Below are 16,017 nucleotides of genomic sequence, written 5' to 3' on the forward strand. Positions count from 1 at the left end.
AAAACAACCATCTACCCCTCTTACCCTCCTACATGCTGCAATCCAACCATCCTTCACACCCTTAAAACAAACATACATTTTAGAAAAGTAAGTGGTGGAATCAGGCATGACATTCACATCTATCTTTACTGTTGAACCAAGATTTGTCCTCATTATTTCTTCTCCATAACTCCATACTTTACCATAATGTTCTATCAAACTGCCCTCTATCTCATCCAAAGCATATCTCCTAGCATTTCTACATTGAGTGACACTAACAATCAAGTTAAACTTTGTACTCACGTTGGCTTTCATTTTCCTTATGCTCATTTTGGGGTTCTCACAAGTTGATTCTTAAAATGCTTTCCAATCCATTTATATGTTACAATGGAACCAAGTTTGAAGACTCTTGAACAGTTATGGTGTAACACCCAAAGTTTTGGAGGCCAAGAAAGGAAAGAAAACCCTAATTTTTAGGGGCGACTCGGCGAGTCCAAGCAGGATCCGGGTCGAGGTGTAAGTGACCAACTCGGCGAGTCAGCCAAGTGGACTCGGCGAGTCTGGTCTGTGCAAGGAAAACCCTAAATCCGGGACTTTGGGCGCTATTTAAGCTCCTTATTCTCTCCATTAGGGTTCCTTAGAGCCTCCCTCATTCAGAAAGCGAACCTTAAGCCTCCATTGTTGTGCATTCAAGCTTCCAAGCCATTTTTGGGTGATTTGAAGGAAGAAGAAAGAGGGGAATCAGTTAAGCTTCAAGGATTGGCTTCAAATCTGGAGTTTGTGGAGCCTTTCTGAGATATTGAAGGTAATAAGTCGTTCTCTCCTTTAGATCTTCCATGGTTGTGAGATTTGGGGCTTTTAAGCTATGGTTTGTCACCCATTTGAGTTAGAAGTCGGATCTGGAGTTGCTACTTCAGATCCAAGTGTCTTATGGACTAGAGAAGCATAAAGTATCAGCCCTTGAGTCAATTTTGAAGCCCCTTGGCCTTAAACCCTAGTTTATGGTGTATTTTGCCTAGATCTCCATCTCTACATGTAAAGTTTGCAACTTTACGTGAGGAATAGGCATGGGAATGGTGGATTTGCAGTTTGGAGTCCATGCATGACTCAAAAGTCCTCTGCATGTATGTAGATCGGAATGGACTCGGCGAGTCCTTTGAGTGGACTCGGCGAGTAGCATGAAGACGAGGAGGAACTCGACGAGTGGGATGAACAGCTCGTCGAATCAGATGATGTTGGGTAGGAACTCGGCGAGTTGGATGAACAACTCGGCGAGTTGGATGAACAACTCGGCGAGTCTGTTGAAGGTTGCCCTGGACTAGGCGAGTCTGTTCTTGGACTTGGCGAGTCAGTTCGTGAAACCCCAAACCCTTCGAGTTGAGACTCGAATCAGTGAGTCGAATGGAGACTCGGTGAGTTGGACGGGTCAGGACTCGGTAATCGGTAGACTCGGCGAGTCATGGACTGACTCGGCGAGTCGAGTCGCTAAGAGAAGGACTCTGAACATATGAACTCGGCGAGTCAATAGGGTGACTCGGCGAGTAGGGTTGACTTGGAAGGTTGACTTTGACCAGGACTTTGTCTTTGACCAGAGTTGACTTGGTTGTCTTTCGGGGGTCAGATAGACTCAGTGTTGCCTTGACATTGGTAGCTCGGGGAGCGAGTGGAGCAGGGGTTCAGAGAGTTGTCGGTCAACAGCCAGAGGATTATCAGCAGAGTTCAGCAGTGCGAGGTGAGTCTCATCACTGTTTGTATGGGTCTAAGGCATCAATGCCGACCCATTTAGAATATGCATGAAAGACCAGGGGGTGGCTCCTGGCACACAGTATGTTATTATGGATGATAGGAAGACCCGGGGGTTAGCCCTAGGCAATATGCATGAAAGACCAGGGGGTGGCTCCTGGCACACAATATGTTATTATGGATGACAGAAAGACCCGGGGGTTATCCCTAGGCAATATGTATGAAAGACCAGGAGGTGGCTCCTGGCGCATTGTATGCTATTATATATGAAAGACCAGGAGGTGGCTTCTGCCACACTGTATGTTGTTTAGCTAAGTAGAGTAGTATGTACGGTTGTCTTTGTGATACTTGCATAAAAGACCAAGGGGTGGCCCTTGGCACATGTTTGTAAGACCAGGGGTGGCCCTTAGCACTTGTCTGTAAGACCTAGGGAGCGGCCCAGGCTTGACCAGGAAGACCACGCGCGGCCCGTGGCATAATGGCAAGACTATGTTTGGCACATAGCACCTTACTTGATTATGGATAAGTCGGTTATGTATGGTTCTTGGCTATGAATGGTTTGTATGGTATGTGGTATCTGGGGAACTCACTAAGCTTCGTGCTTACGGTTTTCAGTTTTGGTTTCAGGTACTTCCGGTAGCGGATGATGGAGCTCGGGATGATCGCATGGCACACACCATAGATTAGTCAGCCTGAGAATGTTTTACTCTGATAATGAACATATGTTTTGAAAACTAATACTCTATTTATGTTTTGAAATGATGATTTTACGTTAATTAATATTTTATTAAAAGAGATTTTTAGTCTTGAATTTTGGGACGTTACATATGGTCATCAACTAAGGACTTAATCCGGAAAGACCTTTCACTACTCATCCAGGAAGCCCACAGTCTAAAAGGACAAGAGGGGTTCTTGTTATCTTTACAACATCTCACTAATAACCTCTGACTATCATTTTTCTCAAAATAAAGGTTGTACCCATTCTTCAGTGCATAGTTAGTCAAACAATTTTTCAGTTCCATGGGGTTAAAGAATCTCATACCTAGAATTGGCACCAGTTTGTCCCATTTCTGGTTCTCATTATGGATAGGGTACACTGTTTTGTCATCTCCATTCTAAGTTTCAACCTCATCAGTTTCAGCCTCATCATTTATATCCTTACACATACCTGACACCCGATGTAAGAATTCATCACCAATAGTTTTGTCAAGAGAAGGAATGTAATCATCTGCTTCATGCTCTTATGGAATATCATCAGAAAGTTGTGAATCTTTATCATCATCCAGGTCTTCCTCAGAATAATGCCCTTCATCATCTTCCACTACTTCCATATCAGCCCAATCAAGTACAGGTTCATTTTCTTGGTCTATATACACATTCATTCTTAGACCAACTTTATCACTATAACCCGTTTCAATAAACTCAAAGTAGTCAGCATCATTCCTAATTCTCCTAATACCCTCTGCCAATGGTTCATTTCTAGTGCAATAATATACATTATCACAACTGTCTTCAATCAACTTTGTAATGAACAAGTTAAAGTCTTTGAGATCCATTGCACCAAAATCGACATCATAGATTGAAACAACAGCGTTCAAGTACACTAATGGTTTTGGTGCGAATAAGCCATTATAATGTATATAAACTGTTAAATATTTACATTGTTTGGAATCGGATGCCATCTTCTTCACTATAACAATCGCATTCACCAGTTCTCTTCAATTTCCTAACCGTATGCTTCGATTGAACTTTTTCTTCAATTTAACGAACCCTAACTGTAAGGACAAAGGGGGTGAAAGAGAAACGCTAATTAAATGTGTTCTAAACATGTCATCTCTAATTAAGTGTGATAACCGGTAAAACAAGTGATAACCAGATATAGTGGCTTTGGTAAGCAGAAATTATAAGTTCAATTGTATAATAATAATAATAATAATAATAATAATAATAAAAAAAATAATAAAAAAAAAAGTACCTAATGAATACAAGATTGAATACTTTATTACCCTCAAAAAGGTCATTTTCCCTTTGCCAAATAACTATCATAATAAACAATCCCAAAAATTCCATTTGCAAAATAAATTGCAACTCTAACGAATATTAATAAATTTGGAGGTAAAACGCCTAGCATTGTAACAGATCTGATCTAAAAAAATTCCTTGGAAGTAGGAAAACCACAAAACACACATTCTCAACCAACAAAAATTGAGTTTAAAAATATAAAAAGTAAAACAATGATATAATAGACAAAATCCATGGCATCGTATCCCAAAGCCAAAAGGGGCATCTAACCACTTTTTCTCAATTCTACCTACATATGATATGATAGTGATAGTACCACCACCATCCATCCATCCATCCTATTATACTTTTTCCACCATTGAAACAAAACAAAAAAGAATCAACCCAAAAAATCATCATTTGCTATCAGTAAAATCTGCGTCAATCACATCTCCTTCAGGTCCCTTACTCGACGACGACGATGATGATGGTTCAGACGCCTCCCCACCAGGTGCCGCCCCAGCCCCTGGTGCACCACCACCACCGGGCTGGTTGTACAGCGACTGTCCCAGCTGCATCACCTCCTGGTTAAGTGCTGCCATGGCGTCTTTAATGGTCTGTGTTGATCCGCCAGAAATAGCCTCCTTCAACTCCCCAAGTTTGGCCTCCACCTTCTCTTTCACAGCTACTGGAACCTTCTCTCCAAGCTCCTTCAACTGCTTTTCTGTCTGGTACACAACTGAATCCGCTTGGTTCTTTGTGTCAATCGCATCTCTTTTCTCTTTGTCTTCTTTTGCAAACTTTTCCGCTTCACTAACCATTCTTTGTACCTGTTTTTTCATGTTTCATTGTTATTATAATAATCCTTTACATTTTTTTTTTAAAATAAAAGAAAAAAGAGATAAGAATTAAAGATACCTCATCACTAGGCAATGTGCTAGCACCAGTAATTGTAATATCTTGTTTCTTTCCTGTACCTTTGTCAATGGCAGTTACAGAAAGGATACCATTTGCATCAATGTCGAATTTAACCTCGATTTGTGGGACCCCACGTGGGGCCGGTGGGATTCCATCTAGACGGAAGCTTCCGAGAGACTTGTTGTCTCTAACAAACTCACGTTCACCTTGAAGGACGTTGATTTCCACACTTGTTTGGCCATCGGCGGCTGTGGAGAAAACCTCAGATTTTGATGTTGGCAAGGTTGTGTTTCTTGGGATGATTTTTGTCATCACACCTCCCAAAGTTTCTAGACCAATCGATAATGGTGTTACGTCTAGAAGAACAATGTCGCTTACATCACCCGCCAAAACACCAGCCTACAAATCAACAACAATTAAACATCAATTATATGCAAAAGACATAAATGCCCTCCTAATCCATTAACAAATTGTCTTAAGGGAATGGGGGGGTATACCTGAACTGCAGCACCCAAGGCAACAACTTCATCTGGATTGACAGTAACATTTGGTTCCTTTCCGGTTAAGCTCTTAACAACTTCTATAACAGCTGGAATACGTGTTGAGCCACCAACAAGGATCACCTCATCTATATCTTTAAAAGATAACTTTGCATCCCTTAGAGAATTTTCAACTGGTCTTTTAAGCCTGAAAGAATGACCAAAGTTTTTTTTTAACAAATTTGCCCTCATCCATTTTTTCCATTGACTAAATGGTATTAAGCAAAGTAGGTACCTATCAAGTAGGTCTGAGCATAGTTCCTCGAACTTTGCCCTTGTAAGGGTAGTATCAATGTGTTTAGGGCCATCAGCAGTGGCTGTAATGAATGGCAGGCTGAGAAAGAAAGATTATATAGTTATTATAAATCAGCAAATTAACAAAAAAAAAAAATCAAATTGGGTACCAATATATACTATGATCATGAGTTATGTAATACCTAATATTTGCTTGTGTCAAAGTTGATAGTTCCATTTTAGCCTTTTCAGCTGTCTCAGTCAACCGTTGCAGAGCTTGTTTATCTTTCAGGAGATCAATGCCTTCATCTTTCTTGAAACTAGCAGCAAGCCAATCCACAATTCTCTGAACGATATAGCATACAAGAAATATAAATTTACAGATCAAAAGTTATAAGCGAAGACCAATAATTACTAATTAGTCCTTAGCAAATTCTCACCTTGTCAAAATCGTCACCACCGAGATGGGTGTCTCCAGAAGTAGACAACACCTCAAAGACTCCATCACCAACCTCAAGAACTGTAAATGATATACAAAAACGAAGGTGAGTTTGACAGTTAGCTTATTAGCTTGTATACACAACAATATGGTTCACTTATCGATAACTTTAAATTTCCTTACCTGAAACATCAAAAGTACCACCTCCAAGGTCAAACACCAATATGGTTTCATTGTTCTTCCTTTCAAAACCATAAGCTAGTGAAGCAGCTGTAGGTTCATTGATAATACGCAGGACTTCAAGACCAGCAATACGACCAGCATCCTTGGTTGCTGTTCTTTGAGAATCATTGAAGTAAGCAGGAACAGTGACAACAGCCTTGGTGACCTTATCGTTCAGAAACTTTGAAGCATCGTCCACAAGCTTTCTCAAAACCTGGATATTAGAGTAATAACAAGAAGGTTATGTCAAAGAAAGATTCTAAATAACCATCAAACTGTGAACCTTATCTACAGTTAATAACATATGTTTTGTACATTTAGCTGTAAACCTTATGGATAAACTCGAAAGGAAGTCATTATATATCATGTTATCGTGCTTGGACATTATATTTGAAGATCTTATCTCTATAGTGTATACCACTAAGCTACAATTAAACACCAACGGGCAACAGCAATTGTGAAACAGTGCTAATTATGTTATGAAAAGAGCATATGAATGACTTGATTCTTACAAACCAGTTGAACAAATCATAATTCAATTACCTGTGCTGAGATTTCTTCAGCAGCAAACTGTTTCCCAATAGCAGGGCAATCGAGTTTAACATTTCCATTCTCATCGCGCACCACCGTGTAGGAAACCTGTTTGGACTCCTCATCCACCTCCGACATCTTCCTCCCAATAAATCTCTTCACCGAAAAGAACGTATTCTCAGGGTTGACAACAGCTTGCCTCTTCGCAATCTGTCCCACCAACCTATCTCCGTTCTTCGTGTACGCCACCACCGACGGAGTAGTCCTCTGTCCTTCGGCGTTAGTCACAATAACAGGCTTCCCACCTTCCATGGCACCAACGGCGGAGTTTGTGGTTCCCAGATCGATTCCAACAACCTTCTCAGCCACAACTCTAAGCGGACCATTTCTTCTTGTCTTCTTGAGCTTGACAAATGATTTCTGGTGCGAAAACGAAACGGATTTGGTTAATCCTTTGCCGAAGAAGACGGTTTTGGGTGAATTTTGAGTAGAGGCAAAGGGAGTGCCTCCGAGAGCGTGAATCTGGGCTGTTGATGAAGCCATTGTGATAGAGTTTTAAGAGAATCTAGGGGTGGTATAAGTGTAACCCTAAAGAATTGAGGAGTATGAAGAAGAATGGGAGTGAAATGGTGAGGTTTTGGGGGAGTAGAGTAGATAAAAAGGGGACGGAGATTGGGAGGAGAGGGTTAGGTAGGGACACGTGAACGGCTCTAGAATCTTCTTCCTCTCCAAATTGTATGGTCAGGATATGGGCTGCTTTCAATACTTCAATTGCCTTTGAAACACTGGAAAATCATTCCAAAAATATAGTTCAATTGCCTTTGTAACATTTTATTAGGTTTAACCATTTATTTTCTCGTTTGTTCTAAAAAAATCTTTCAATTTGAACAAAAGTAACATTGTGATCACTCTTATCTGTTAGAATCGGTTTTGCAAAGTTTTATGTATTGACATAGCTTGTAATTAGCTTACATGTCATCTTATGTGGCTAATGGTTATACACATAAGGTCTTCTTACAAAAGAACTAGGATTTATATGCATTTTACAGTACATCTGTTTTACTCAAAGCTCTCTATGCATTCTTCTTCTTCAAGCTCTAATAATCGACTTCATGGTTTTCGATTTGCTCAAAATGTTACGTGTGATTGTAGAGATCTAGCTCAATGTGAGAGACCGATCTCAACCCTGGACGGATATTTTTTTTGGAAGCCTTAATTCCAGGTATTTATACTGACTCTTAAAAGTTAATATGTAATTGTTTATTTTGAACTGCTTTTAATCTTTTATAAACAACACCCTACAAAGAAATATGGTTTTTTTTGTTGTGTTGGTGAAGATATACCAAACTGCTACAAAAACAAGTGCTTAAACAGCACTTGATGTTGAAGACAAAGAACCCTAATCCACAAATAATGGAAATGAAAGTGGAAAAATACAAGTTGTAAATTATGGAAATAAATGGAATTCAAGATGCCAAATATAAATGGAAGATGAGTTGGAGAAATGCAAGTTCCAAAAGAAATAAATGAAAATGGAAATTGAGAAATACAAATGCAAGATGGTAGTGTTTAGGGTCGTATCAGTGGTGGGCGGTATGGACGACGACCCAGAACCTCCAAATTTCTAGGGTTCATTTTGTATATATCTACTTATATTATTATAGGGGAAAAAACGTTTGATATTAAGTCGTTGCAGGCAACAAGAAAATAGGAGAAACGAGATTAGAGTCACAATTGGTGGAGAAGACAAAGAGGTTACAACCATGAATTCTAAGTAATTAGTCAATTTTTTACTTAAAAATATTACTGTTAAGGGCCTCATTTTTTTATTTTGTCTTGGGCCTCAAATCGTCTTGAATCAGCCCGGGTAGTGTTGCCTCTTGAACGTCGCCCACTATTTCCCACTTTGTGGTCGCTCTAGCACCTATCAAGTCATCTAACAATTTTCAGACTCCACAAACTAACAAATCGTGTTGGAGGTTGATGAACAACTTGGTTGCCTTTCAAGGTGTGCACTTGTTATAAACCTAAAAGTGTGTAACTTTCTCTCTCTAGTCAATTGCATTCTCGTTGATCATATAAAATGTTTGTTGAAGCTATGTAAATCTTCAACTTCTTAGTTGTCAACATTATGGTAAACATATGTGTTAGATTCCTGGTACCAAAGATCTTTCTTGTTAACACCTTACCATTATTGATCACTTCTTTGATGGATGACATCTCATACACATCTCTTTCATTTTAATGTTAAATATTGGATTTTTCACAAGATGAGTCACAATAAATAACATATTTATGTTTCATGTCTGACTCTGGCAGAAAGATAACTGTTTGTCTACTTCAGAAATGGTTGTATATTCTTGTCAACATGAATCAATCCTTCAATGATGCAACCAATAAGGATTTGGCGTGAAAGGTTAATTGAAAGTATTTCACCAAATAGTAACCATATTTCAGTTTTGTTCCAAATCTGAAACACTAAAAGCTAGGAATCTAACCATGTAACCGAACAACTTTTTCTTCTAATTCATCTATTTAACATCTTTTTCCTCAAACTTTTCAAACCCGAGATGGACAAACAACCAACATTAATAACTTGTGTAATGACATTGCACAATCAAGTAATATGTAATACAATAGGCATATTGTGGTGATGTTACTACTTACTATTGATGTTGGTGTTATTTGTAATGATCATAGTTTTAGGGGGTGTTTGGCTTCGCTTTTAAGATGTCAAAAATCCTTTTACGAAAAGATCAAAGTTAAAAGATGTTTGGCAAAAGACTTTTATGGGGGTGTTTGGCTTATCTTTTTGGGAGCCAAAAGTCATCTTGGCATAAGTTACAAAAAGACAGCATTTCCTTACTTTTCCAAAAAGTCATTTTTCCTTATATAAAAAAAATCAAAAAGTAGCTTTTAAAATGGTTTTACCAAACATCTTTTGCATTCTATCTTTTTCAAAAAGAACTTTTGGCCCCTCAAAAGATAAGTCAAACACCCCTTTAAAAGCTAATTTTGGATTTTGTATAGAAGGAAAATCAATTTTTTGGAAAAGTTAGGAAAACCTGACTTTTTGCAACTTTTTCAAAAAGGACTTTTGACCTCTAAAAAACTAAGTCAAACACCACCTTAATATCGCCTTGATATGCAATAACATTGTATTGATTGCTTTATTAATGAAATAATAGTCTTATTTTCATTCAAATTGTAGTTGTGTTTCATGTGAAATATTTATAGTAATCAAGTATGATGCAACCAACTGGTTTCTTTTTATATTACCAACTATTCACAACAATGGAACAAAATTATATATGAGTGATTAAGACTCTTAAAAATTGTTACAAACTAAGGTAATACATAAATATATATATAATATTATAATCATAACAATTCCTCATCATCTTCCTTCCATGCCTCAACATTACCATATACGAAAACCATAACAAGTCTATATGCAAGCTCTTACATATATAATAATGATACTAACACAAAAAGAAAAAGAAAAATAATAATAATATAATAACAAACTCAGTGGGTGTTCAAAGCCATGAATAAGTTCTGCTTTCGAGCATGTTCTGGTATCAACCTTTGCAAAGTCTCAGGAGGGATGCTTGCAAGCTCTGCATCACAAACAATCTTACAGTTTTAAGTCCAAAGCACTTATACTTGTAGATCTGGAATTTGTTTACTTAAACTAATGCTCTTATACCAAATCGTAACACCCTAATAAATGGAAAATAACTAATATAATAAAAACTTTTAGGGTTTGTTTGGTTGTATAGCATGGAATAACGAAGGAACAGAATGTGCATAGAAATTAATTTTCTTTTAACCCTACTATATAGATAATTTAATTATAACTAATTATGTACCTTGTGGTTTAAAATTGAAGAGTGGAGGAAGTGGACGACCATTAGGAAGACGGGTGGTTGGGTCCCTCAATTCATCAAAGAAGGGATGAACACAAGCTTCCAACTGCAATTTTAAAAAAAAAAAAAAAAAATCAAATCTTTTTTTTTTTTGAAATTACTACTTTACGACTGAAATTATAGTAAAAAGGGTTATGAGTTATAAATTACCGCAGTGCAGCGCAAATTAGGTGAATATTGAAAAAACCTACAAACTAAATCCACTGCTTCTGGAGGTAAACGCTTTTGAAAGACCTGAAAAATAAAACAATATTCTAATTAGGTTGACTTTAACATAATCTAATTAATACTATTATTTATCATACTTTGACTTACATTTTTAGTCCCTGAAACATTGCTGATTTTTTCAATATTAGTCCCTATAAGTTCTCTTGCAAATTTGGGTCTTATTAATTATTACAGGTTCATGTGATGTTGTTGGTCCCTATCTATTCCACGTAAAATGACTATTTTTAGTCCATGAGTATAATTTTTTTTTGCAATTTTGGTCTAAAAGAATAGTCATTTTACTTGGAAGCGAGACCAGAAACGTTACAAAATCATCAAATAAGGATCAAAATTGCAAAAGAACAACTTTTTGAGACCAAAAATGAAAAAATCAGCTAAACTCAGAGACCACAAATGAAATTTACTCTTAATAATTATACTTACAATACACAAACAATTTATTTTAACTATAATATAAATAAATTGGTATAAATGATAAAAAAAAATAATAATAATAATACTAGAGTAAATCACATTTTTAGTCCCTGAATATAGTTGATTTTTTTCAATTTGGGTCCCTAAAAGTTTTCTCTTGCAATTTTGGTCTTTGTTCCGAGTAAAATTACTATTTTTTTGGAACCAAAATTGCAAAAACAGCTATACTTGGAGACCAAAAATAATAATTTTACTTGAAACACGGATTAAAAACATTACAAGAGCCTCTTAAAAAGGACCACATCTGCGAAAAAAACTTTTTAGAACCAAAATTGCAGAAACCAGCTATACTCAGGGACCAGAAAGGTAATTTACTCCTAATATTATTTTTTAACTAAAAGAACTAGTCAAATAAAATTTATGATTTTAAATAATTTATCCAATAATAAATCTATGTGTTTTGTCCTTTTGTTTCTTTGAATCTTCAAAATTATCACTTTTGAGATTCTCTCTCCCCATATTTGTTTAAGTATTATATTTAGAATTTAATATATATATATATATATATATATATATAAAATCTAATTTATTGATGATACAATGCATACCTTGTGCCATGGATGAGGCTTTATTTGAGGAAACCTAAATTCAGTATAATTTGGATTCATGCATTTTATCTCCTCTCTTGTAGGAGTTCCCAGAACCTGTATAAAAAATATACTATTTAAAGTCGATAGTAAATAAATAAAAAATACAATTAAGCTAAAAAAAACGTGTGTTAACAGTTGATTTATCTTACCTTAATGATCTCCACAAGTTGATCAACACCACTTTCTCCGGGAAACAATGGCTGCATATTAAAATAAACTTATATCGTTTTTTATGAAAAACTTATGAAGCTTCAATGGATTTTATATTTTTGAAAATATACTATCAAGGAAAAATTTACAAAAAATATAAAGCTAAGTACCTGTCCAAGTAGTAGTTCAGCCATGACACAACCTGTTGACCAAATATCTATAGCTGGTGTATATTCAGTGGCACCAAATATAAGCTCTGGTGCACGATAATATCTTGAACAGATATAAGAAACATTAGGCTCTCCTTTTACCTATAAAAACAAATTAAAGAATATAAACAAGACACAACTAATAAATTAAAACCAACATGAACATGTTTATGTAACTTACCAGCACTTTAGCACTTCCAAAGTCACATAGTTTTAGCTGGTGTGTGTGTGGATTCACCTGAAATAGGGAAAGATACAAGAATGGAAATCTTTTGAGTGTCTTATTGTTTCTTGAAATGTGTAAAAACGAGACGACTATAGTATGAAAGTTTTTATATAATCTAACAATCTTAATATTACACAAAAGAATCTTACTAGCAGATTTTGAGGCTTGATGTCACGATGACAGATACCAATGCAATTATGAATATAAGCAAGTGCCCTGCATATCTGCAAACAAAAGCGAATGTCTCTTTTTAACTTAACGCAAAAAAAAAAAAAAAAAAAAAAAAAAAAAAAAAAAAAAAAAAAAAAAAAACAACAACTTAATAGAGAAAGTAAGGGAAATGAGGCTTTCCCCATTAAGTCCTAATATCTTACAAAGTTGCCTTTATTTGACTTTCTTCTTCATTTCACCAAGTTTGTCATCATTTTCTCAAATATTTTTTAAACATCATTTATCCGGATAAAATTTAGGGGATGTTTCTTTCTTTTCCCATTAAGTCATGTATGTGTAAATTGGCTCGATGGGTAATGAGGTATGTATGGATAAAGTGTTGTATACATATGATATGTTTCTCTTTTAGATTGAATAAACCGTTTGAATAAAACTAAAGGACCAATTTACCATTACATTCTAAAAAACAAATTTCAGAATGTACATCAACTTTAAGCTGAGAGAAGTTGGGAGGAAAAAAGAAAAGAAATGAGAAAAAAAAAATTATTGTCTTAAGACACTGGTTAGGTTTTTTGGCTTAACTCATTAAGTCATTCTATCTAGATTGAGTGTTTAAACCATTAAGCCCATTAAGACAAAAAAAAAAAGCCTCTTAATGAGAAAAAAGAAGAAACATGCACATGCCTGATAGGTGTATAACTTGACATATATCAAGGGCATTCGTTGGTTCATTCTAGTGTAATGCCTAGCACTTCTGCTAACTGTTTCAGGAACAAAATCAAGAACAAGATTGAGGTATAGCTCTTCTTTATCAGTTGTTGAAAAGAAAGAATGCTTCAAGGCCACAACATTAGGGTGATCCAGCATTTGCATGATTTGTAGCTCCCTGTTCTTATATCTCTTATCTTGAAGAACTTTCTTTATAGCAACAATCTCTCCAGTTTCTCTGCATTTCGCCTTTCACCAATAAACAAAATCAGAAAAAGGAAAAGGAAAAATCACACCAAGACTCTAAACTTTAAAACAATAACTCAACAAAATCATCTACTTACTTGGAAAACAACACCAAAAGAACCAGTTCCAATCACATGCTCAGCTATGTAACTGACAGTCTGGGACAACACAAGATCAAAGAAAGGGTATTTATGTAATTTGATCCATTGCCATGAAAAAGGCTAATACTTGAAAAAATCAATACTGCCAACCTGTTTAGACTGACCATTGCGACCACCTATTGTGGTTCTTATCACATGCCCTGCCTCAGCACCCACACCATGTACTATCTCTGGTTCACTATCCTGCAATATAAATCCAACATGAACAGATTATCAATAAATGAAGATATATAAGAATGTTATGAAAGATATATAAGAAAGTTTATGGTAAGGGAAAAAGGAACTTACACTCACTCTTTCATCATCATGTTCCACCTTGTCCCTGAGTCGCATCTCAAGCATCTCCCTCCCCAGCCAGTCAACTGAACTAGATGAATCATTGAAGCCGGTAACAGCTCTGGAACTGCCAACTCCGCCATGTCCAAGGCTGGCAGAAGCCATTTTACACCGGATGAGTAGCAGCAAAGGTGGCAACGACTGCTACACTCCACATACACTTACGGAAACTGCCAAATAATTCCACGCAAAAACCTGTGTTCGTGATAAAAATAAATCAAAAGAAGGTAGAATTTTCACTATCAGTCAGATCTAAGTCGAAATCACTCCAAAATTAATCTAAACGAGATCATAAAACGCGAATTAAAATTTTAAATGATGAATTGTTGTTAAACGCATAATAATATCGACCAGGAATAACTCAAATCAATTAAAACCAACACCGAAACAAAAAACATTGCTCACCTCGATGAATTTGGTAAAATTACCACACCAGAGCCTGTGCATTTCACAATCAATCAACTGACAGACGACCGAGGATGAGCAGATGGTTGATCTGATTGCTGTTTTTTCTGGTTTTGGGGACAATTTATGTGAAGTATTTGTGTCTTGCAGTTATCTAACTGGGATTTTCTCTCTCTCCATGAGAATGAGAGATAGAGAAGTTTTCGGCTTTTTGATCTTTTGGATACTACACACACTATTCACTTTGCAAGTGATGAGAGAGAAATAGAGAAAGAGAGAGATGAGGGCTTTTGGGTTTCTGACAAGTTGGTGACAGAGTTTGTTTTCATTTCACCGTTCACCACCTTCAATCTTTTTGATTTTGATCTTGATTTGATGTCAAAACTCAAAAGTACTTTCACACCCAAGTCCCACCCTTTATTTTTATTTCTTTTACCAAATTTATAAAACAAGATAAAAAATGTAGATCTCGGTAAAAATGTCATTAGATAAAAAAATGTCTCTACCGATATAACAAAACCAACATCAGATGTAGATCTCGTTAAAAATTAGCATGTTTATACCATTTATATCGGTCAATTACTCAGGATTTCTGTGTTCGGCACGAAGCATTTGAGAGTTTTTAACTTCTATCGTTTAACAAAGGGAAAATAACATAAAATCCTTTAAGTTTTCATAAAAATATAAGTTTTACGCTTGGACGTGTTTTATGTCCAATAAACCCGAAATTTTGTTTAATTTGTTTATTTTTACACTTGTAGCCGGTTTCCAGGTAACCTACCGGTTACCTAGTGTCATTAAAGCCCTTGAATTTTCAAAAAATGTTCGAATTTACCCTTACATTGATTATTATTATTATTATTATTATTATTATTATTATTACATTTTTAATTGTATAAAAATATTTTATACATTTTTAAATGTATAAAAATAGTTTTACTAATATAAATATATTTTTAAAAATATATGTACTTGTATTTAGTATTTATATACATTTGAAAACCCTAAATGTTCATCTATAATTGTTTAATCGAACATAAAAAGCTTGATAAAGTAAAAAATGTCGTCAATGACTGATTTTGCAAAAACAAATGCTTCAGATCAATATAAAAATTGATGCATTTCGTGATTTTTTTGTGAACTTACAACAATCATAAATGAAGTTTACACTCGTATTTGACATTTCGTTATCAATTTTTGAGATAAAAACAGTTAATGAATGATTTTAAGTTGATAATACTTAATTTTTACGGTGATCAAGTGTATTTTTCGAGGTTTTTTTGAATTATATTCTGTATATTTTTCATTTACGAATGTTATTTGTTGATCATTTATTGTTATCTACTCACTATTAACCTAATATAGTTGAATAATAGAGTTTTTTTCAAATTTTATACTAAATCATATCTGTAATCGAATGTTTTTATTGAGGTTTTCTAATTACAAGGGTTTTATAATTGTTACATTATGTTTTTAGTTAATGAATATTTATTTTACTTATCTATTTAGTATGATGTTTGATAATAAATACATATTTATGCTTGGTAATATGTACAAATACATATAATTATATCTTTT

The 16,017-nt window shown here is 35.4% G+C and overlaps 2 protein-coding genes across 3 annotated transcripts; both read right to left on the reverse strand.

The window, feature by feature from the left end:
* Positions 1–3,910: 3,910 nt before the first annotated feature.
* On the reverse strand, positions 3,911–7,249 carry LOC145072071 (stromal 70 kDa heat shock-related protein, chloroplastic). Its single transcript, XM_079018433.1, has 8 exons — positions 6,619–7,249; positions 6,037–6,289; positions 5,855–5,934; positions 5,618–5,760; positions 5,416–5,514; positions 5,139–5,328; positions 4,642–5,040; positions 3,911–4,553 (listed from the first exon to the last, which is right to left on the reverse strand). The coding sequence occupies exons 1-8, from the start codon at positions 7,147–7,149 to the stop codon at positions 4,140–4,142; spliced, it is 2,109 nt and encodes a 702-aa protein (XP_078874559.1). The 5' UTR covers positions 7,150–7,249; the 3' UTR covers positions 3,911–4,139.
* A 2,708-nt stretch (positions 7,250–9,957) lies between these two features.
* Positions 9,958–14,772, reverse strand: LOC145072072 (shaggy-related protein kinase kappa). 2 transcript variants are annotated; one of them, XM_079018436.1, is made up of 13 exons: positions 14,440–14,772; positions 13,993–14,229; positions 13,789–13,881; positions 13,636–13,695; positions 13,268–13,540; positions 12,562–12,636; positions 12,368–12,424; positions 12,148–12,288; positions 11,977–12,027; positions 11,786–11,881; positions 10,686–10,769; positions 10,479–10,581; positions 9,958–10,226 (listed from the first exon to the last, which is right to left on the reverse strand). In XM_079018436.1, exons 2-13 carry the CDS (start codon positions 14,137–14,139, stop codon positions 10,135–10,137), a joined length of 1,272 nt encoding a protein of 423 aa, XP_078874562.1. In that variant the 5' UTR covers positions 14,140–14,229; positions 14,440–14,772; the 3' UTR covers positions 9,958–10,134. The 2 variants fall into 2 exon arrangements, with proteins under 2 accessions (XP_078874562.1, XP_078874561.1); XM_079018435.1 differs by having other exon boundaries at positions 13,987–14,229; positions 14,440–14,770.
* Between the last annotated feature and the right edge of the window lie 1,245 nt (positions 14,773–16,017).

The sequence above is a fragment of the Lactuca serriola genome, chromosome 9 (genome assembly GCF_051521515.1).
Source record: "Lactuca serriola cultivar US96UC23 chromosome 9, Lser_US96UC23_V15, whole genome shotgun sequence".
Lineage (NCBI taxonomy): Eukaryota > Viridiplantae > Streptophyta > Magnoliopsida > Asterales > Asteraceae > Lactuca > Lactuca serriola.